Source organism: Equus asinus, chromosome 8 (assembly GCF_041296235.1).
Source record: "Equus asinus isolate D_3611 breed Donkey chromosome 8, EquAss-T2T_v2, whole genome shotgun sequence".
NCBI lineage: Eukaryota > Metazoa > Chordata > Mammalia > Perissodactyla > Equidae > Equus > Equus asinus.
The window spans coordinates 46,719,948-46,743,543 of NC_091797.1; the positions used below are offsets into that span (position 1 = coordinate 46,719,948).

Consider the following 23,596-nt stretch of genomic DNA (forward strand, 5'->3'; position numbering starts at 1 on the left):
GGACCCCTCGGTTTGCTTGTGGTGCCACAGGATCCAACTGTGCTGCTTTTCCATGGCCGCTTTGCTATTGGAAACTGACTTTTTGTGGTTGCTCTCTGTGAGGGTGGCTGATATGTGGCAGAGAGACAGCAGAATGTCACCAATTTGTTGTCCATTAATTAACCATTTATGTAGCTTGATGGAGAGGTTAGCCGAGGGTGTCTAAATAACTAGGAGATAAAATGGAATTTTAGGGGTGGTGTTTGAAGTATGCAGGAGCACATAGTTTTCCAGAACTTTAGAATTATCTTCCAGCAGACTTATTGCTAACCATCCTTACCCATCCATGAAATCAAATCCTTCACCATCTCTGTAAACAACCCTGGGTTAGCCCACTGTGAGCTGCAGTGTGTACTTGATGGCAGTGAGAAATCTGTAATTCCTGGTGGCCTTTCTTGGACAAATGAGTGAAATCAACCTTTCTCTATGTGTCCTCCTATTTTCAGAGAGTTTCAGTTAGTTTTCAAGATGGATGTTTTCCTAATGATATAGACATCTACAGAACAGCTTATTCTTACAGCTGAAGAGAAGTTTTTCTTTTTTGGTGAGAATGACTGGTTTAGAAATTCCCTGAATATAAATGCCAGTGTTTGACCATTCTCTCAGAGGTAGCCATCATAGATATTATGAAAACAATGGAAATTTATAGTTTTTAACTCAGTCTGGCAAAATCATCACTCAGCTTGGGAAATGACTTTTTGAAACGCAAATAGGAAATTTGTGGATTTAAATAAAAATGCTATGGAAAAATTTAAGGTGGTACTAAATTTATTTGTAAGCATCGATTAAAATAGTACACAGGGAAGCATTAAAGGTCTTTTAAGATGGAATTTGGAAATTTTATGATGACTTTTGTGAAATGGGGAAAGTTTATGGTACTTTTTTTGAAACACTGATGTCTGTAAACAATTGACTTCTGGGTTGGCATGACAAATTGAGATGACCATTATCTTGCATTACATATTATTTTATAAATAATGTTCAGATCTCTAAATTGCAATTTGTTTCTGCAGTCAGAAAACCTCTTCACTACCTCCTATTGTAGGATCCAGGAAGTCTAAAGGGAGTGTAAGTATCAGATGCCTTACTCATTAATGTTCTGTATTTCTGTACGATACCTAGAGATTGTCCTTTGGGTTTCAATTAAATTTGAAGAAATAAAACTTAGCTGCCTTGTGGTATACAAGCAATTATGTGAAACAACACTAGAACATTAATGTTACAATTAAGTTCCTAAAAGACAGCTAACATTTTTAAAATATAGATTTCAAAATAGATACCTTTTGCCTTTATATAGACCTTATAACATTTATATCACGCTTGAAATCTAGGCAATAATACGTGAAACTAGGAGACATGCTGTATTAGGGCACATCAGTGGTCTACCCAGTCTTGTTTACTATCTCTCTCAAAGACTAAAAAGGAAGTTTTTGTAAGAAAATGGCAACCCTAAATTATATTCCTTTAAAAGATTGAGAATCATCCAAACAGTTCCGTATAAGAATCTATTCCATCCATCATTTATTCATTCATCTGCTAATTCAGCAAGCGTCTATTAAGTACCTATTTTGTGGGAACTGTGACAAGCATTTAGAAGGTAATTTCTTAACCTATTTGTAGTTTTTCATCTGTACCCCCTCGTGGGGCTGAGTTTAACATCATGCGGGAGTGTTGCTTTGACAGGTTTTTCTGGCTGAGCCTGCTCTTTCCAGCCTATTGATGGAATTGTTTGACCAGTAGTGGTCAGAATTGATTTGACATCTCTCCCCCTCTGAATTAACTAAGCAAAATTCTTATATTGGTATTTTGTAAAATAAATGACTGCTGGGCAATAATACTGTCTCCTAGTGAGGATTTGGATATCTCTTCTCCCCCTTTTGTTGTATCACATGAAATTCTTGGAAAAAAGAAAAATAACGTTGTATGAAGAAGTAGTGCTGAACTCAGTGTAACAAACAACAGACGTGTAGGACCCGCTCCTTTGCTGAGACTCTGGTACTATTTATGACAAAGCTCTTGCCCTCAAGAAACTTGCAATCTAATTGAAATAGGGAAGATAGCTTGAAAAGGTAACTAACAAGCTAAAACTAAACACCGAATATGTAATGAGATTGGCAAACATGAGAGAAACAGAGGGCATCAGTGTGTGTTGGCCAGGGTACATGGAGGAAGTTGAATTTGAGCTGTGCCTTTGAGGACTGTTTCAGATTCAGGCAAAGGTCCATGAGGGGAAACGGGTTTCAGACAGAGGGACAGTGTGGGGAAAGGAGCAGAGATGAGCACTTGGAGAAGCAATGATGCTGGCTGATATTTAGTGAACACTCGAGGGCTCAATACCGTGCCAATGTCTTTACAGATGTGGCTGATTTAATCCTCACGCCATGAGAGTTATTTTTATTATTGCATTTAAAAATGAGAAAAGGAAGCATAGAGTCTAGACGTTCCCATTGAACAAATGGCAGGGGAGGGATTGAGTCTGGATGGCCTGCCTGGATGGAGCTCATGCTCCTGACACCAAGGGGACAATGAGTCCCTCAGGCTGACTAGAACAGAAGGTTCATCATGGTGTGGAGGCTGATGTGCCTAAAATAGCAAGTGGTGGCAGTTTTAGATGACCTTGAATGTCAGGATGAAGAGTCTAATCTTTATTTTTGAGTAGAGGGCAGCTCAGGGGGACATCTGAGAGGTGAGAATGTTAGTCCAAGTCCATCCTAGGAAGATCAGATCTTTCATGTGGAGAAAGACTTAACATGCTGATAGACCATAGATGAGACATCAGTTATGGGACAACTACAATAGCCTTGGTATAAAGTGATAAGAACCTGGACTAGGAAGGTGGTAGAGGTAGTGGGAGGTGATTATTGGTCATGAAGAAACAAAGGACTTGCTTGGTGATTGGGTCCATGGAGTTAATGGAGAGGTTGAAGCCAAAGATAATTGCAAGTTTTTGAGCTTGGATGCCTGAGAAAATGGCAGTACTGTGGCTAAGAAGAAGTCAGTCGGAGGAAATGATGACCTGCTTAATTTCAAACATATTGAGTTATAGGTGTCATCACAAGATCTAGTTGAAAGTGTTCAGCAAGTAGTTGTAAATGGTAGCTAGTGAGGCCTGATGAGAACATCAGATGTAGGTTGTGAGTTCATCCCCATAAAGATCATAGTTGAAGATCAGAAACATGTCATTGCGGTATACCTTCCTAGCATCCAGCACAGCCTGGCAGGGAATATACTGCATCATGCTGTTGAATGAAAGGATGGGTGAGTGGGAACCTAGAGGGAGAGATAGTGCAGTAAGAACCACAGAGGGCATAGGCTTGAGGCCACTTAACTTCATGGGTGTGGAGAGGAAGCGGAGAGAGAATATTCCAGTAGCTGAAAAAAATATCTTTTAGCCACTATAAAGCTAAATAAAACTCATGAATTTAAGGTTTGGAAATTTTGGCCTCTTGTTCTTCAGGACTTTGGAGCAGAATCTCTTCTGCATACCACGCAAATATGAGCTCATTAATTCTTACAGTACAGCTGGAAGAGAGATAGTTAAACAGAGACGCGGTGTAGTTGAATAACTGCCCCCAGGTCACCGGGAAAGCTGATGTCAGAACCAAGATCATGACTCATCTCCTTGCATTCCCAATTACTGAACTTTGGAATTGTGTACCTACTATTCTGAAATATGGATTGTCTAAATTTTTTGTTAAAAACGTGTAAATATTTTTCCTGCTTTAATCATATGCAGGAGGCACATATGTACAATTTTCTTTCTTGCTCCCTTGTTTGGAAGTTCTTTAGAATCTGTACTGTGAATACTGGGTGATCCGATAATGACTGATTGAGTTTTCCACGTACCTGGCTTGGAGCCAAGCCCCAGGGAGACAGTGATGAGCAAAAAGACAACAATGCTCTCTCTTAGCTCATGGTCTACTTGGGGAGACAGAGGTGAAACAATTCCACAAATCAATATATAATTACAGAATGTGATAAAAATGAAAGATAAGTACAGAGCAAGATGAAAGACATTAAAAGGAGGACTAATTTAGATAGGTGTGTCAGGAAAGGCCTCTTTGAGGAAATGACCTTGAAAGAAAGACTAAAAATTATAAGATACGTTTCTATCTCGTAGAGAGCAAAGACTCAAAATTCTATTTCAGTGCTATGGCTTAGAAAAATAAAATGATAGAAGAATTTGCCCCTCTTTTCACAATGCTCCGAAAGCATTCTATGTATTCATCCATCCATTTGTCTGCTCATTCAGTCATCCACTCAACGTATATTTATTGAGCGCTTACTGAGTGCCAGAAACCACCCTAAGCAATTGGCAAATACTGGTGGACAGACAAAGTTTTGGACCTCATGGAACTTCATTCTAGTGCCTGTGTTTGTGAGTGTGCAGAGGGGAGGGTGCAACAATTGGGGTAGACAGACTTATCAACCTCCAAACAGAGATGTAAATAACTTCAGAGGGTAATAAGTGCTCTGAGGAATAAAATGTGGGAGGACACTAATTGACACACAATTCTCTGAGACTGAGACCCTAATGATGGAAAAGTAAAAGAGCCAGTCATACAAAGTTGGGGCAGGGGAGAAAAGAGCCGCCCTGGCAGAGGAAGCAGTTGCAAAGGCCCTTGGTAAAGAGCTTTGCCTGTTGGGAGAGCAGAAAAGCCAGAGTGGTCTGAGTGAAACTGGAGAGGCAGGCAGGGCCCGACTGTGTAAGCCGTGCAAGGAGTTTGGACTTTATTCCTTGATGGGACACCATTTGAGGGTTAGAAGAAGGGAGTGATATCATTTGATTTTATATTTTTATTTATTTATTTTTATTTTTATTTTTTTGAGGAAGATTAGCCCTGAGCTAACATCTGCTGGCAATCCTCCTCTTTTTGCTGAGGAAGACTGGCCCTGAGCTAACATCTGTGCCCATCTTCCTCTACTTTATATGTGGGATGCCCGCCACAGCATGGATTGACAAACAGTGCGCAGGTCCACACCAGGGATCTGAACCAGCGAACCCTGCGCCGCTGAAGCAAAATGTGCGAACTTAACTGCTGTGTCACTGGGCTGGCCCCTGATTTATATTTTTAAATGATCATTCTGGTTGTGGCATCTATAGAGAAGTGCTCGAAGCAAGAATGGAAGCTGGCGGTAGTGGGAGGCCTGGAGTCTGGGTATGGGGTGCAGGTGACCTGGACAGGTGGCAGCAGGGGAGATGGACATCCATTATAATTCTTCTTTGAGTATATTGTAACTGTCTGTTGTCACTGATTGATGCATTCATCCAACAACCACTTATTGAGTGCATGTTACATCCTGGCCAGTTTTAGGGTGGGGAAAGAGGGAGGCAGAGATTCTAGAGAAAACACTAAACGTGTGGACCTTCCATTCTGGAGGAGGAGAAAGACAAACAAATGCGCAATACATTTGATGTTCATCAGGGATAAGCTTGAAGAAAAATACATCAGGATATGGGGAGAGAAAGTGAGAGGGCGCTGCATCCTCTGGGTGGTCAGGGTACACTTCTTTTAGGGGGATTCATTTGAGCAGAGGGATTAATCAGCCTGGCACACGGTAGGTCCTCACTAAACCTGTTTAGTGGACGTGTGAATGACTGGCAGTGAGCACACGGAGAAAACACCTTATCTTGGTAATTCCAGAGTCACAAACTCAATTTTTAACAGGATTCATTTACTCCTTTCCTTTAATGAATTGGTTCCCTGGAGAATGTATGTGTTTTTAAGATCATTAACTGCTTGCCACTGAGTGGGGGTGTGAGTGAAGGGGACTGTGGAAAATCAGCTTAAAACTTGAGGAACCACTGCCAAATCAATAAGTAAGGCATCCTCAAACTCATGATGCAAATCAAAGAGGACAGGGAGCTAGATTTTTAGGAGTTCATTTTTCCACACAGCTTTCTAGGAATTGCCCTATTGCATAATGTAGGGGAGTGTGGGTGGGGGCCTGTTAGAACTTAGAAAAAGAAAAGAGAGAGAGAAAGCTGCCGTAGTCTGCACAGGGGACCCTTGCTGGTGCTTAAGCGACTTGGTCAGCAGGGCCCCACCCTTGTGGTAGGGAGTGTGGGTAATGGGGGGTTCTGGGGATAGAGCAGACCCTTTCATAACAGCCAGGGAATGCCTTGTGCAAATCAGGACAAAACCAGAAGCCACCCTTTATACAGACACGTAGTGCTAGGAGAGTCACAGAAATTAGCAAATTGCAAGTAATTTTCAGTTGCAATTCCAGCCTTGAAAACAAAAGGAAGATATAAGTAAATTGTCTTAAGTTCTATTAAGTTTGAAAAATAAACTCATCAGCCAGAGGCTGTTCTCTAGCTGCAGCCACACCACATAGCATCAAAGCACCCTCTAGTGGAAGAGATGTAAAAATGAGACAGGTACCTGAAAGTTAAAGCCAGAGTAAATTGTCTTTTGTTGTTCTTATTACCATGTGGTAATAATATATCTTGTGGTCAGTAATTTACAGATTCAAATATTATAGTTGCTAAGGTTTTGCTAAAAAAAAAGACAAGACTACACATGTGTCACAAAGTGACTGAGAAGCAAATAAATTCTGTGTGCTCCCCACACTCCATTTTGCCTGTGGGAAACTGAGTCTAGTATGGATGAAAGGGCTTCTCACTCTGGCCGTCACCAGAGGCACAGGTGAGGGAAATGCCAGCCTCAGTCCGGGTCTGGTCCCCTGCCTGGTCTCCTGGGTGCATCACGTAATATACACACATGGTGAAGGCTGTTCTCGGAGGCAAACCGCTCACAAAATTATTTTAAACTTAATGTTTTATGGCCTGTATGTCTTTGGCCTGTCTTCATGGGGGCTGGCAACGGGTTTTTGGTAGGAATGAAAGAAACCCAAGTTGATTGGATCTTGTTGCAAAGAGCCAAGGGAACTATTAAAAAAATCCCAATTTCAGTAAAGCGAGGGGTGATTGAAGGGCTTTCTTTGGTTTTTTATTAGTTTGAGCCAGAGGTTTGCAGTTCCCATCAGATATACTGATATACGTGTGAGGCCAAAGGCAGGAAAGTGGCTGAAGTATCACATGGGGTCTAGTTTTTGTGCAGGACATGCTATGAAATTAGGCAGCTTCTTGATTCCTTCCACTTTGGCATAAAGCCATAAATTGTCACTTCTGGATTTTTTTTTCTGGAACCATACTATGTAATAGCTATTTCTAGTATCTTGGACAGTGGGAGGCTTCAGTGTGGTAAAAGACTTGGGTAACCTTGAGAAAGTTAGTTCCTTTATCTGTAAAATGGTGATAATAATACCTATCTATAGATTTGGTAAATATTTGTGTTAATGGGTATTTAGCACATGAGAGGTGCTCAGTAATGTTGGTTTATCAACTAGCATAGTTGTATGAGATGGCAAAACTCCGCTGTTCTCTATGCCCTCCAAATAGCGGTGACTATCCGCCAGCGTCTGCACGTTATAAGTCGTATGTGGAAGCCTCAAAAAAGAAAAGAAAACCCTTCCCTCCATTCGTCTGTCTTTCCCTCCAGTCTCTCTCTGGATAGAATTTATTTATATATTATCTGTAAGTTATATAATTAACTATGTAAATAAATATGAGTATATGTAATTTATACTATATAATTTATTTATATATTTGTATATAATTTATTACATATTTATTTTGTGTTATTAACATTTTAGATGAATCAGCATGTTTTCTTTTTTAAAAAGAAAAGCATTTAAATTATTCCCCCTCTTCTAATTACAAAAAATTCTTCGTTTTCTCTCAGTTTCATTTAGTCCTTACAAAGTACCTAGTGATTAGTCAGGAATCAATATTTGAATGCATGAGCATCAATGACTGAAGCCATGCCTTCTAGAGTTATTGAAATCAACTAGACTTTCATGACGCTGCCAAATCATCCTTTTGAGTGTCCTTATCAGAAGTGTAGTAAATCAGAACATCCTGTTTATTCAACAAGAGTTGGTTTTTAGAATTATGTGAACCCCAAGGCACTCCAGGATGGAGTTTCTGTTTCTCCCTTGTTAGACCCCTTTTGTAAGACTTTTCCCAGAGAGATGTAAAAACCTATCCTGCTCCTTCATTGTTTCATTTTAGTTCTCAAAAGTTCAACAGGATCTCTGAACATTTCAGTAGGCTTGCTAGAAGGGTTACTCCTCTCATTCAAGGCTTGTAAAGTTTTAAAATCTTGGAATGTATAGACTCAGTTGAAAATAGACTGAAGTCTGAGACCAGGTTGATGGTTTTGGAATCTCCACTGTGATCACGTTATCTATTTCTTCTGCCAGGCAGTTTATGGCCTTGCGAGAAAGAATCATTGAAAAAAAAAGGAAAGAAAAAAACAACTACTCTGGCTGCAGTTAATGCAATAATTAAATGGAAACTGTATGTTTAAATTGCAATTGGAATAGGAAATTAAATTATGCAAAAAAGTGTTATAGATTTGGACAAGTTTTCATACTGTTAATAAATCTATGCATAATTCATTTTCTTGTAGGCTATGACAAAATAGCATAAATAACTTCATTTGTAAGGCTGTGAATTTTTCTATCCTTAATTGGGTGATGGCTAAAACTATTTAAATGCTTCTGGATGACTGAATATATAAATGTTTAAAATGAGTGGTTATAATAGGTTTCTAGGCAGATTTGTTTATTTAATTACTACGTTTATTTTCAGATCTTAGCATAGTACAGATGTTGCATAAAGATTGCACCCAATATGGTAGGAGTTTATATGAATTTTAAGAGAAGAGGAAAACTCCCTGCTCTTGGAGAAAGCACTCTGTACTCATTGAACAAGTATGACTTGCCAGGCACCGTGCTAGTCACTTTAGGAACATTCTCATTTCATCCTCATGATAGACCTAAAGGCAGGTACATTAACCTCATTCATCTGATGAGGAAACAGGCTCAAAGAAGGAAGGAGTTAGTTAGTCCAAGGTCCCATGGGTGGTTAGTGGCAGAGCAGTGGCTCTGAGCCAGGTATTTTGAGTTTCTCAAACTTGCATTCTTTCCATTACCTGCAGCCTCACACTTTACACACTCGGGTAAGTTTAGCACCTGAGCATCTGAGAGCCAAGGCTGCCTTATTAGGAGGGAGTTTCTTGCTGTAGCAATGGCCAAGCAGTGGCTGAGTTCCCAGCACGGCTGTTCCTTGGGCACTTACAGGAGCCACCACTGTAGCGGCTGTTCTGTGGCTCCCCAGGAGCTAACCTCGGGCCAGTGACAGGAGCCACTGAAACTCAACCTCCCCTTCATGTGGAGAAGGCTACTTTGCAGATGCAAGATCTTCATTTCCAGAGGCACGTGGGGACCACAGGCCACCACGGAAGGTGTGAAACTCTGAGTCTGCCTTGCTGGAGTTGGGAGCATGTAGTCCTGAGCTGCTTGTGTCTGTGTTGCTCTGGATGTGAGATTCATAGAGACCATGCTGGTCACCGACAGATGAGTCAATATTGGAGGATTCCTACAAGCAAGGTGTGTGTCTGCTTGACTGATGACACCTAGACATTCACAACTAGTTAAGAGGTATTTCTAGATTAACTGATCAAACTGAGGGCTGTCACCATTCCTCATGCAACTGATAGCTGCTGCTTCTTCAGAAAGGTGCAGGAGGGAGAGGATGGTTAAGGCAGTGGTCCTGCTTTGCTGTTTGCTGGCTGAGTGACCTTGGGCAAGGCTTCACCTCCAAGCCTCAGTTCCTCCTCTGTCCAATGAGGTGATAACAGTGCCTGTCTCCCAGGGTTATGAGGATTGAGTGAGATAATTTTATAGGATACTTGCTACATATTAAGAACTCAACAATTGTTAGTTATTGTTTTTATTCTCCTTCCTCTGCTAGACCCTTCCTCTGCTGCCAGGAAGAGCTAATGTAGGTATTAAAATAGACAGTAGCAGAATCAGCACATACACTCATCTGCCATCCCTGACCTATTTACCACTAGTTCATGGCTTATATTGCCTAGGAGTCACTTTGGGAGTTCATTAGCCAACAGTAAGTGTCTGATCTTCTGCCGCTTAGGGAAATGATCGCCAGTCTAAGTCAACGGTTGGATCCAGCGACAACTCATCTCCTCAGCCCGCAAAGAGGAAAGGGAAGAAAGATGATGTGAATTCAGAAAAACCCACGAAAGAGAAACAAAATGTAAAGTTAAAGGACTCACCACAACCAGTTCCAAACAGTGGTGAGTTTGTTGTTATTGTTATTATTGATTAGCATTCTCTTAAGGCTGTGATATAATTTTAATTCTTAATTAGATCCATTTGTTTTTCTGGGCCCGCAGTAGATACTCCTTATTGTCATATATGAGAGTTTTCAAAAAGGCTTTCGTGTATGAGATGCTACTGTTTTTTATGTTTAATTTCTATTTGTAATTAGAGGTTGTGCCGTGAGGACGTGTGTTTTGAGATAAAATATTTCTCGTGGCGATCTTATAAAAATGGTAAATTTTACCCTCCTGTGCTCTTACTGGCACTGCTTAATTAACATTTTTACCGAGTGCTGTTGACAGCCATCTCTCTTATTTGTCTACAACTCTTGTCTACATTCATTACGATTTACGTTTAGTCCAAGATCACCTTTCTCGAAAAGATGTTTTACTGACATCCAAGAGAATACTAAACATACACAAAACTTTACCAATAAACTATATGCACCAAAATTAGTTATGTAGTTTTATCTTGCATTACCAGCTGAGAGTTGGTATAAAACAATTTTTTAAAAAGCCTGCATTAGTACGAGATTTCAGGATGAAAGTGTGATGATGAACTAAGGACATATACAATCAGAATTGTGAATATTCATGTTAGTTCTCTTTTTGTGTGTGAAGACAGGCTCTTTTTGGTTTCATTTCAAGCGTGTTCTCAGTGGGGAGAGCGCATGAGAGTGGAGTGATGCTGTGGGCAGGGAGGGCTGGCTGGGGCACAGCCCAGTGGAGTGATTGCTTCTCCTTCCTCTGGGGATCCAGTCATATGCCCTGCGGGGGACCTGCTGGGGTACCTAGGAAGAGAATGGATGGGATAAGCTTTCAGATTCTTAGGCAGAACTCCATCTTCTGCTTGGGAGCTCCAGCTCTTTTCAAAGTCCATGTGAAGAGTCACATTAGAATTACAGCTAATGTGGGCTTCACAGCTGTGGAGACAGCATAGACTTGTGGGAGGGTTTAGAAGACGCTGAACACGTGGTTAAAGAGTCAGAAGGAAGCTGTGTGAGGCTAGGTTAAAAGAACAGTCTAAATGAATGAGCCAGTTACAGAGAAGAAAGAGTAGAGGAGGATTTAAATCTTCAAAGATTTCAATGATAGAGATTAGCTGGACGTTGTGTCCTAGATTCTTGTCCCAGGTCTGCTGTTCACCTTGGGCAAGTCACTTAACTTTTGGGGGCCTCATTAGCTATCTGCAAAGTGTGGGTTCATGTTAAGTTTTATCTTAAAAATTTTGCTTATCTTTAAGTTTGTGCAATCCTTTTCATGACCATGAAATAGGGAGGCTAGGGTGAAATGCAGTCAACAGATGTTTATTGAATGCTTATTGTATGGCAGGAACCAAAGGGAAAAAGCTAGCCTGGAAGAACATGCCATACTTTGAGCATTAAAAATAATAGAGGCTTTATTTTAATCAATAGATACTAGATTGTGAAGCCCCCAAGGCCTCGGCTATGTATTACTACTTTTTTAAATCCCGAACAACTGGCACAGGTCTGATGGATATGAGACGCTTAATAAACACTGATGAATGAATGGTGGAGGTTACAAAATAGATAAGTCTCTGTAATACTTTAAAACTCACTAAGAAATAGGACCCATTTTCAACTTTTCATGAATCATTTTTTATTAAAAGCTTTTATAAAATACCGTTTGCTTATTTTCTGTGAGGCTCTTATTAGCTTACAAAAATCCCAACTTCTCCTTCCACTATATTTTTTAAAAGTCTGTAGATTTAGTAGTTGTCCCTCAGAAGAAAGGGAACCACTATCTTTTCAGGTTCTTATTTGTAGAAACTTGGGAATACAAGAGGCTGTATGGACATTTTCCTCTTTCCCAGGAAAGTAACCTTTATTGAAAGCTGAATTATCAGTATTTTTGCTTTTGTAGAAATTCACAAATAGTTTTCAGCAACACTTGTATTTGTGGGGATGAAAATAACAACGACATGTTGAACACTGAAGCAAGTCATATATATATATATATATATATATATATATATGCATATATATTTCTTTTTTTTTTTCCTGAGGAAGTCTGGCCCTGAGCTAACATCTCTGCCCATCTTCCTTTATTTTGTATGTGGGACACCACCACAGTATGGCTTGATGAGCGGTGCCTCAGTCCATGCCTGGGATTCAAACCTGTAAACCCTAGGCCGCCAAAGCTGAGCGCACAAACTTAACCACTACACCACCTGGCTGGCCCCTGAAGCAAGTCATATTTTAAAAGTATTAAGAAAAGGTAGAAGCCCTCAGCTTTTCTTTCCTTGTCTTTAGAGAATCCTGCAGTTGGTTTAGAGAATTGCCCTTTTAAGTGTATATTTTCCAACATAGTTTTATAACGTGCAGATGATAGGTTTTTAACTGCTGGATCTCTTTGTTACATAGGATAACAACAGCTGGTGTCTTTCAAATGAAGGTTTTGGGGACTGAAATGTTTTCCCAGTAAGAGGCTTATACCACTGATCTAGAAGCACATATGAGAGTTAAGATGGAGCATTTTGCATCTTTTTATCTTGAAAGAAAGAACACACAACCTGGAAAATGAATCTTGGCTTTCAAAAACAGTTTTTCCAGGGAAAACCAAAAGAGCTTTTGTGCAGTTGCCTAGATTAAATCATCGCTTGATAAATTTAAGGATATTAACTTAAATCCATATTTTTGAAAATTGAGCTATTTCTACTTATCAGATCTCCGTCCAGATGTCTTTGGCTATAGAAATTTCCAAGTTATAATATCAAAACAGTCTCTCTTCCTCTCTTTTTTTCACTTCTTAATTCAGCCTTCATATTCATTTATTATTGCAGTTGCTTTTTGTTTTAATATCATCTGTTTTAGTAATTAGAACCAAGTGTGTGCTTTTGGATATTCGTGTCTCAAGAGGGCTCTTATTCTTTAGAAAGGTAAAAGCAATGAGGACTTGAAGCAAAATGAAAGGGAAGGTGTGTGGTGAGTCAAGATAAGGACTAAAAAATGCAAGAGTTTAACATTGTATTGCATATTTGAAAGTTGCTAAGAGAGTAGATCTTAAAAGTTCTCATCTCTAGAAAAAAAGTTTTTGGGTGCCGGCCCTGTGGCCGAGTGGTTAAGTTCGCACACTCTGCTTCAGTGGTCCGGGTTTTCTCTGGTTCAGATCCCGGGTGTGGACCTAGCAGCACCCATCAAGCCGTGCTGAGGTGGCGTCCCACATAGAAGAACTAGGAGGACGTACAACTAGGATATACAATTAAGTACTGGGGGGCTTTGGGGAGAAGAAGAAAAAAAAAGATTGGCAACAGGTGTTAGCTCAGGGCCAATCTTTAAAAAAAAAAGATTTTGTAACTATGTATGGGGACAGATGCTAACTAGACTTATCATGGTGGTCATTTCACAATATATACAAATATTGAATCAAAAAACACAAGAATTTGGTTTTCGAGATGAAACAGTTTTTTTCTACTTAAAATATTATAATTTGGAATTAATTTGTTCAATTTCATTTCAAAGTGTTAAATTTTAGAGTTAGGATAAGTATCTATAATCATTTTATAGCATATTAAATTGTGCAAAATTTTGATCCAGTGTTCTTTACTTATATACTGTTATCCTGTTAATTAGGAAAAAGAGACTTCGTAGGCTATCTTGATTTTTTTAAATAATTAAGATTGTAGTCATACATTTTGTTCTTTTTTTACTGCTGATATTCTGATATCTAATGCTGTGTGAATGAGCAGTGCTGCTATCTGTCTGTAGGTGGCAACCTGGGTCTAATTTTGTTTCTTTTTCTTTTCTTTTTTTTTTTTTTTCCCAAGTTTTTCTCTATAATAGTAAAGCCTAATAATTCAAGCAGAGCAGTGACATATTTCTTCAGGGCAACAAATCCCGTTTTCTTTTGGTAGCCAAGATGTAAAGTGAGATTGGTTGGTGATTGATGAAGTTGGGTGTGAAATGCATTTTTAGTGTTGCATTTAAATACCAGCTTAACTGGCCAGTGTGTGTTTCTGTTACACTTTCCACTTGAGTTGCGGTGCCTTGAGAGGCTGTTAACTAGCTGCACTCTCCACTATGAGTAAAGGAGTAATGATGATTGTTTTGAAATGGTATTTTGGGATTGATTATATTCATTGAATATTTTCTACATGAAAAAAATTAATGTTTTTAGAACCCTTGGAACACAGATAAGATAGTGAATTTAAGGCTCCTTAGAAATATTGGAAAGGCTGCAGAGAAAATAGCCTAGTCTGTGTTGCTGGCTTATATGGTATTGATAAGTATAAATACCTTTTTCTTTTTTTTGGTGAGGAAGATTGGCTCTGAGCTAACATCTGTGCCAGTCTTCCTCTATTTCGTATATGGGTTGCCACCACAGCATGGCTTGATGAGTGGTGTAGGTCTGCACCTGGGATCTGAACCTGTGAACCTGGGCCACCAAAGCAGAGCACACCAGACTTAACCACTATGCCATGGGGGCTGGCCCCCAATAAATACTTTTTAAAGGCAGAGTATTAAAATGTAAGCAGAAACAAGACTTGTTTCTTTTGAAGTATGTGATTCCGTTTGCACGTGTGGGCACATGCACACACACACACACACACACACACACACACACACAAGGCCTAGTATCTTTGATGTGGTTCCTGGCTTATTCCCAGCATCATTCTGTGATAGTTCCCAAGGAGCTTGTGATGTTTAGACTCCTGAGGAGTGATTGGCAGCAGGTGCAGTGCCGGGAAGGGATGTCTGAATGTGACGACCCTGCTGAGTGATTGCCCTTGAGCAGTCATGCTCTTGGGTTTTCTAACAGCCACGACCCACACATGGTTTGCTGCGCTGCCCCGAGCATGAAGCATTACTGCACTCCATCCTCAGAATCACATCACAGGGCAGTGAAGCTTGAGCTTCTTGGGTTCAGCTGATGAACCAGCTCAGGCACTTGCATGGTTCCCAGTCACAAGAAACTCTGAAGATAAAACAGGAAGAACACTTTCCGCATGTGCACTCCTGAGTCTCACCCTCTACGGGGCATCGTGTACCAGAAGGACATATATAAGAAGGCACCAGGATGGCTTCACAAAGCAGAGTGCTGGTTTTGTCTAATAAGCTAAGGTAAGATTGATGATTTGTTGGTGTCTATCACCACCACACTCACCCTGTACAGGGAAATGCAGGTTTTCTATTCCTTTGTTGATCATAGCTTCCCATCTCAATGGCAGTGTGTATTGGGGTCAAATTTTACTACGTCAAGTACTAGTATGATAAAAATTTGTAAAATAAGCATTTTTCCATGTCTCCATGACCTTTGTTGGAATGACATATTGTACAACAAAATTCTAGTACAGCAAGTGGTTTTAGTAATTTCTTGACGCTTTATTGTGGTATTCAAATTTTATTAATAAAAATTAGTTTAGGAATTTATGCTTTGCTGTTCACTTTACTGCTGAGGGACTGAAAAATTAGAGACTGGGTGAATGCCAGTAAAATGTGTATCTCTGTTTGAGAGGAGTAAGATGCTAGCCCTTTTTAGAGAAGATGCTTTTCATATCCTGCCCTCTTACACACTTTGTCCACTGGATGGAGAAGCACTGTGAGAAAAGCATTCTTTTACAGCTGATATGGGGTTGCGGCTTCAGCGGTAAACTTCTTTTGGGGGCTATTTTTTTACGCAGCCCAAGCTTGCGGTGTGAAGATACTTTTTTGTTTCCAAAAGAAGAAGTTTGTGAGTTGTTGAGTTCTATAGATATTTCTAAACCTTTGGGAGATTTTATTCCAGACATTCGTTTTAAGTAGGCGTTTTGTTACTCACATCACATTTTCCATTCAAGTAGCCGATAAAGTTCTGTATAACCCATAAAGCATCTTAATTCTTGCCCTGTTCTCATAATGCCGTGTAAGGTAGTCGCAGCGTGCAATAATGTTTCTAGTGGGAAAGTCAACTAGAAGGTCCATTTCAGAATGCCAGAAGCTCATGTTACCCTGCTGACCGAGGGGTGCAGAACTGCCCTAGGTCAAATTACTGGTGTAGGCCAGAGCCTGGAGGCTAGGGATCCAAGTGGGTGTGGGTCTGAGGAGGGATGCAAAGGTGGAGGGGCCAGACCTGAACTTACAGGAGAGGGACACTGAGATCTGGGCCGAGCTTCTTTTGTTAGTTAATCCTCTGCAAGAGGATGCTGTTGGGATTGTCTCATCTTCATTCTTCCCCTAGCTTAGGCTTGCCAACCTCCCTTTTCATAGATGCTACCCATCACTTCTCAGCAGGTCCTCTTTCCTTCTTGGCCCATCATGGACTCTGACAAATTTCACAGCATTTCCTTGATTCTGTTGCCTCCAAAGTTAGCTCTCAACTTTTCTGTAGCTTGCTATAGAGAAAACATGGATCCGTACCAATGATGAGTTTCTGGCACACCAAAGACTGAAGTGTGATTCATCTGCTTTTCAGAACAAGATCTGCCTCTCAGAAAAACTGAGTTACCCTGGCTGGGCACTTCATCATGGGATCTGAGGTAGGGCCCAGATTGAAGTGGTTAGGGAGGGGTCTGACAAAAGGAAAGACTGTGAGATGCTGATGACAGGGTGACAGGGTGGAGGGAGGAGGAAGAAGTAGCCAGGGGATTTTACCTTCCTCCCTCCCCAACTTCCTCTTCCTTCGGCCAGTCCTGTGGTGGCTGACTGAGGATGGGGGCCTGGTCTGTTAGAGTATCAGTGGCTCCTCTGCCATCATTCACCTGTGAGACACAGATAAGCACCCAGCAGAGTGTCCTGCTCAGAGTAGCACTCAGTGTTTGTTGAGTGTGTGTGTGAGTGGGTGTGTGTTTGTGTAGGTCCGTTATGCCTACATTTGTGGTGGCAATTGAAATTAAGGGCTACAAATTCCAAACAATGAGTAATGGTACAATTCTGATCCCAAATCTCAATTGTGGATTTTAATCTGATATTTTATAAGCTTCGTCTACAGATCCTCAGAATTAGATAATAGCATTTTCCTAGTTTTACAAATGAGGGAAAACGAAGAGAAGCCAGTTTTCCCAGGGTGAAGGGAATATCAATGGCTGGTGGTTTCTGGAAATTGCCACGCTGACACAGAGCTGCCTAAAAGGTGGACATTCTCGTGTGGTTTTTGGTAGGGCGCTGATGCCCGTGAGCCCAGGTGAGGAGTGAGGGAGGTTTTCCTGTGTATGTGTTTTGACTTCCTTTCTTTTAGGGGTCAGAGTGTTGATGTATCACAGTTGACCCGGAAGCTTATCTGAGAGATTTTGAGTTCTCGTTTTTCTCCTCTTCTATGCTTCAGTGTTTCATATTCTCTTTGTAAGTGAGGGTGGCTGATTTGAGCTCTTTGTATTTTGTAGGTGGTAAGAGTTAGTTAGTTGTTACTAACAAGGAGATTTTCCTCTTCAGCAACGTGGTGTAATAATGGGTCTTCTCTCCTCTGGCACATACCAGGCCGGGCCTGGGTCTAAATCTTCAGCATTCAGACTCACATTTTCAGAATGTGAGAACCTTGAAGAAGATGGATATTTTTGAGGTTGATCTCCAGTTTATTTATCAAATGGCCAAATCCAAATTTTTTTTACAGTTACTTAAACATCCTAGGACTTAAACTTTTGTAACCTAAGCCCTTCTCTGCATCTGAATTTCCTTCCCCATGTTTCATGAATCTTTAGACTTATGAACTCCACTGCCTTTCCAAGAATACTCCTTTCATCTCCTCCGTAAACATTTATTGAGCTATTACTATGTACCACACACTTTGCTACTCACCAGGGCATCCCCATTTTCTCTCTTTTGGGCTAATTACTTATCAATGACATGTTTCCTTCCAGTAGTCACAATTATATATTTATCAAGAAATTTTCCATGATGAAGTAGAAGCAATTTCCTTCTCCATTTCAATGACCAGACTATTCACCACTTGTAAATACCAGAATGTGTTTGTGTTGTAAGCACTGACATCTTCTCCTCTTGGTATTAGGTCATCTCCTAGATTGCTGTATCAGTTTTGTCCGTGTGGAAAGCAGCAGCACAGTACCCGAAAACAAGGCCGTATGTACTTAGATGTATTTAGTATGGTGTCCGAACAATTATGAAATACTACTTGGTACAACGAGGTTGGGGAGGAATATTTCATACACTCATGTAATATGCTGGGAATTTCTTTGTAGACTGTGGCCTATGTTATATATGAACTCTGTTTTTATTCTTCTCTGTTACTCTAAGTTGTTTTCAAAGTGATAATCTTTATTGCAAATCATTGTGCAGCATGCTATCACAATGGGGATCAAGATAAAGAGAAAATATCTATAAAGTACTTTTGAACTTTGTAGGTTTGAAGTTATCCATTTATTCTTATTTTATATAATTGGATGATAATACCAAATTGCTCCTGTGAAATTGGGCAAGGTTTCATTTCCTTGAAAATGCCATAATCCAAACCACTTTTCCCAGGAGGTCGGCAAAGCTGTGCCCCTGTGTGTGTTAAGAGCACGTGTCTGTCACCTTTGGACTGATCAGAGCTGGCTTTCTCCCAGGCTTTGTTTTACATAATGGTAAAGGTGCCAACACAGAGGGAGAGTCGTTTTATGGGGGGTACTTGTGTCATAGGAAGAAACAGGAAGCCTTCACCCGAATCATTGAGGACAACTCCTCAGGCCTGGGCTGTCAGACCAGCGCCCTGCCCTGCTTCATGGCCCCTTGGGATCCCATAGAGCTCCTGGATGATCTTAGGGTGGACCTCTTACCCAGGGACCAGCTTGTCATTTCCTGAAGTGGGTTCTGTGGAGCAGTAGTTTTATGAGTTCTTAATGGATGTTTCTTGTAACAAGAGTTCCATGCTCAATCATAAATTTAGGAAATGTTGAATTATACAAAGTTAAGCCATTTTCTTGACTACAGGATTTCTCAGAGCCTTTCCTATGGAAATAGTCCATGCTTCTTCAGACTTTGGATCCCTGTTGTCTTTGGAGCACTGTTGTCTAAACCACGATTTGAGAAGCACTGGGATGCTCAAATAAGCAGTGTTTCCACACATTACCGCTTTCTTGATGGTTGAACAGCATGGGGAATTTCGGATGAAAATTAAATGAGACACCTTTTTGTGTGGTTCACATCAGATCAATAGCTGACATGAACAGCTCAGATTTTCTGGATGTTTACCATGTGCAGGGACTAGACTGAGCACTTTAGGTATAGAATCTCATTAATCTTCGTATCAGTCCTATGACGTAGGTATCATTATTATTATCATCATCCTCACTTTACTAATAAAGAAACTAAAGTGCTGAAGGGTTAAGAAGTCTGCATATACTCAAATGAGCAGCCAATAATGGAGGCTCAGACACACATTTCTGCCTGTTGTAGGTTGCTTTCTGGGCCTATAGGAACTCAAATCCAGGCAGTGAAACCGGGGATCCTATGCTCTTGAGGCCTATTGATCAACAAACAGTATATGAATTCACGATGGCATGAATGGCCAATAATCGTGTTTATTAGTGATGGGAAAAACAGAATTGACAGCATGCTTTTAAAAGCCCTCATGTTCAGAGAGATTGAAGAATTATAGAGGCAAGAGGCAAGGCCATGTTTTGTTTTGTACCCTGCCTCACTGTATTTGATTCCCTTACTGGTTATAAAAGAATTTAATGAGATTTCATGGCAGTGGGAGGGACGGTATAATAGCCTCACTGAATAAGATGGCGGATCCAGGGTCAAGGTGAGGAAAACTCTCTTCTCCCAGGACCCCTGCCTTGGGTCAGTTACCCCTTCTACTGAGTAGGCCTCCTCTACCCTTTTAAATAACACACACATGATACACACATCTATATACCCTGCTGTTACACTCACACCATCTTAGTCAACACGTTGTGTTCCTCTAAGTTGCATTTATAGAGAGAGACCACTCAGCCATTGGCAGACAGACATATGCACAATTTGAATTGTGAAGTTTTAAATTCTGGACAGCATTTCACAGAACAGCATTTCGCAAAGAGTTCTGTTATGCTTAGGTATTGGCCAAATTAAGCTCTTTCTAAAAACCACCACAATAATTGGCCTCCTTTCTCTAGGCAGTCTTGAGGTACAGGGGCTGAGGGCTGTTGATGGTGCTGCTTTATAAAATATATAGAGCAGAACTCACTGGGTAGCCTGTCAGTTTTGTTTATTTTTTTCTTGAAACACTCCTGGGTGGGGCCCTCACTTCCCTGGTTCCTGTCTGCGGAGGTTGCCTTCTAGGCCTGCAGTGTGTATGCTGTCTTAGATTTCTCTCCACCCTTGTTCTGGGAATTCCTTTTGCTTCTCGTCTGTGTAGATCTCAGTTCCAGGGGCTTATGTCTACTGTTTCTTGGTTCACTCCATTTTGGCAGAACATATGCTCCAGTAGTTTCCTAGGAATGGGTAGTTAGATGGTCATTGGGTTTTGAGACCCAGTGAAAAGAGTCTCTCCCTGTTTCCCTACTCTATTCACCACTCTACTCTCAGTACTTCCCAGAACTCTTCTGACACCAAATGTGTGAGTGTTTTCCCCACACCAAGCAATTCTCCAATTTTTGCGGACAACAGCTGGATGTCCTACAATTTAATTCAACTCTGACACTGTCTACCTGGGATTAGTGAAGACCCCACAGGTTAAGGGCTCAGTCTCACAAGGCTGCCCCCCACTCCTCCACTACCACACACATTTGAGATGCCAGTCTCAAGTCCAGGTTGTTTCCTGTGCTTCTGACTGACCAGTATAAATTGGAGGTTCCCATGACCCCTCCTTGAGTTCGATAATTTGCTGGAGCAGCTCATAGAACTCAGGAAAATAGTTTACTTACTAGATTACTGGTTTATTATAATGATGTTCATAATGTATAATGTTTATTACAGCAGCCAGATGGAAGAGATGCATAGGGCAAGGTGTGGGGGAAGGGATGTGGAGCTTCCATGCCCTTCCAGCACGTCTGTGTGTTCACCAACCTGGAAGCTCTCCAAAGCCCTATAGGGTTTTTCTAATAGAAGTTTCATTATATTTCATTATGTAGGTGTGGTGATTAACTCATTGTTAATCATTGGCCATTATTGATTAACTCAACCTCTCCAGCCCCTCTCCCCTCCCCAGAGGTGGGGTTAGGGGTGGGACCAAAAGTTCCAGTCCTCTAATCACATGGTTGGGTCCCCTGACAACCAGCTCCCTATCCTTATAAGCTTTCTAAAAGTCACCTCATTAGCATAAACTAAGATGTGATTGAAAGGGCTCGTTATGAATAATAAGACACTCCTCTCACCTTAGCTCTGGAGCTATTTCAGGAACTGGAGTTATTTCAGTTGTTTGAGGATAAAAGACCAAATATTATAACAAAAGATACTCCCGTTCCTCTTTATCACTTAGGAGGTTACAAAGGTTTTAGGAGCTGTGTGCCAAGAACCCTGGGCAAGGCCAAAATATATTTCTTCCTATATCACAATGTCACATTTAGCATGTCTGAAAATGTCTTCATCATACTCTCACATTTAGTTTTTATTTTGTATAGACATTGAATTCATGGTTGGAAATACTTTTCACTCAGAATTTTGAATGCATTACTTCACTGCCTTTTTACTTTCATTGTTGCTGTTAAGAAATCTGATGCCATTCTCATTGCTGTTTATCTTAATTTGGGTTTCCCCAAAACTTTGCTTAATAGGTGAGGATCTGAGAAAAGCACTTGGGTATAAGCAGTTCATTTGGAAGGTGATTCCAGAAAGCAGGGGCAGGTAAGACATGGAAAGGAGGAAAGCTAATACGGGGGGTATTATGAAATAGTATCCCCTGTGGGCGACTGGAGCTCAGTCCTGCTGGAACCCTCTGAGTGTATGAAACACACCTCAGAGTTGTCCCATGCAGGGGTGAGGAAACTGGGGTATCTGTCCTCCGGTTCCTCTCCTTCATTGGTAGAGGGTTGTTCTTGGAACATTAACTCCCTGGTTCTCTGGCTTGTTCCACACTCAGGCTGAACAGGCTTCTGTGGCCAGAAAATGGCCTCAGCAGAGACTCAGAAACTTGAGATAGGAAGGCCTGGAAGTATATGGAAACTGTCCATCGAAGCTGCAACAGACCTCTGGGTAGGCTATGAGGATGTGGTCAGGGCAGTAGAGGAGGATTTCCTGGAGGTATGGAAACCCAGAAGGCCTGCCGTAGACAAGGAGAGGGACGATGATGGATTTGATAGTCTCAGACAGTGGGACAGAGAGGAAATGACAGATTTGAGAAATATAGAGGAGGTAGAATGACTATGACCTAAGATCATATGGGAAGGTGAGAGAGAGTAAGTGGGATGCGAGGGGACACTAAGTATTTTGGCCTGGGTAACCAGGGAGATGATTGGTGTCACTAACTTTAAGGGAGGGTGCACAGGAGGAGAGAAAGACTGTACATATTGAATTAAAGGGACTTATATGGCATCCAGTGGAGGTGCACATGGATCAGCTGGCATGAAAGACTCCCCTTGCAGTTGTAGATTGGGGGTTGTCATCTAATAGGTGAGAGTTGAATCCAAGGTGAAGGAGAAGATGCCCTAGGGAGGAGCCATAGACTTAGAAGAGAAGGGGCAACCCTGACTCTTAAGGAGCAAGTACAGGAAGAGGATGTGAAGAGGTAGAAATGAGAAACATGTGTATGGCACTTATTCCTCTATCTCCATTGTTTTATGGAACAAATATGGAGGGGTAGGTATTATTCATAAATGGAAATAATAATTTCCATTTTACAGATCTGAAGACTAAAGTGCAGAAAGGTTTAGTATCTTGCAGCAGTAAGCCAGAGGGCGTTTAATAAATGATAGTTGTTTATATCCAAGATACCATAGCGTGGGAACCAAGGTCCTTTGCCACCAAGTTTCAGTTTTCCCCATGATTACAGGGGCCTTAATCAGACTTTCTAGTTGTCTGTTGCCTGAACGTGTTGGAGAGATTCTGTGTATATTTTATATAAAGCTAAGACCAAACACAAGGCATGAAACCCTATGTCCTGTCGGTGCAGCACCTTCCATATGTTGTTCCTAGTGTGGTTATGAACGTGTGTGCAGAGCACCAGTAAAAGTACAAAAAGCATTGACATCTCAGATCGAAAACAGAGGCACAGTCATTCTGTCAAGTAATTGAACGCCAAAAAATGATAGCAAGAAAATTGATTTAAACTGTACTTAATGAGAGATTTGAAGAAACTGATAGTTCAGAATTCTAAAATTGTTTTTTGTATGCAGTGAAAATTTTGCAATCTGAAAATGAATGACTATTCCTCTATATCTATAAAGCCACCAAAAAGATCCAATTGAAAGAATAGACAGTTCCCAAGTCAGACTGGCCCAAGCATGTTTTAGGAGCAAAAAGGGTGTAATGGCTGTTTTTCTTAATTAAATAAAAGAACACTATCATTTACCCCTC

The 23,596-nt window shown here is 40.8% G+C and overlaps 1 protein-coding gene across 2 annotated transcripts in view; it reads left to right on the forward strand.

Moving 5' to 3' along the window:
- DCDC2 (doublecortin domain containing 2) overlaps positions 1–23,596 on the forward strand; it is a 176,236-nt gene that overhangs the window by 61,705 nt on the left and 90,935 nt on the right. For both annotated transcript variants that reach the window (XM_014827496.3, XM_070515567.1), the window contains exons 7-8: positions 1,053–1,107; positions 10,043–10,205. In XM_014827496.3, the coding sequence (XP_014682982.1) occupies positions 1,053–1,107; positions 10,043–10,205 (218 nt within the window). The remainder of the gene's footprint in view (positions 1–1,052; positions 1,108–10,042; positions 10,206–23,596) is intronic.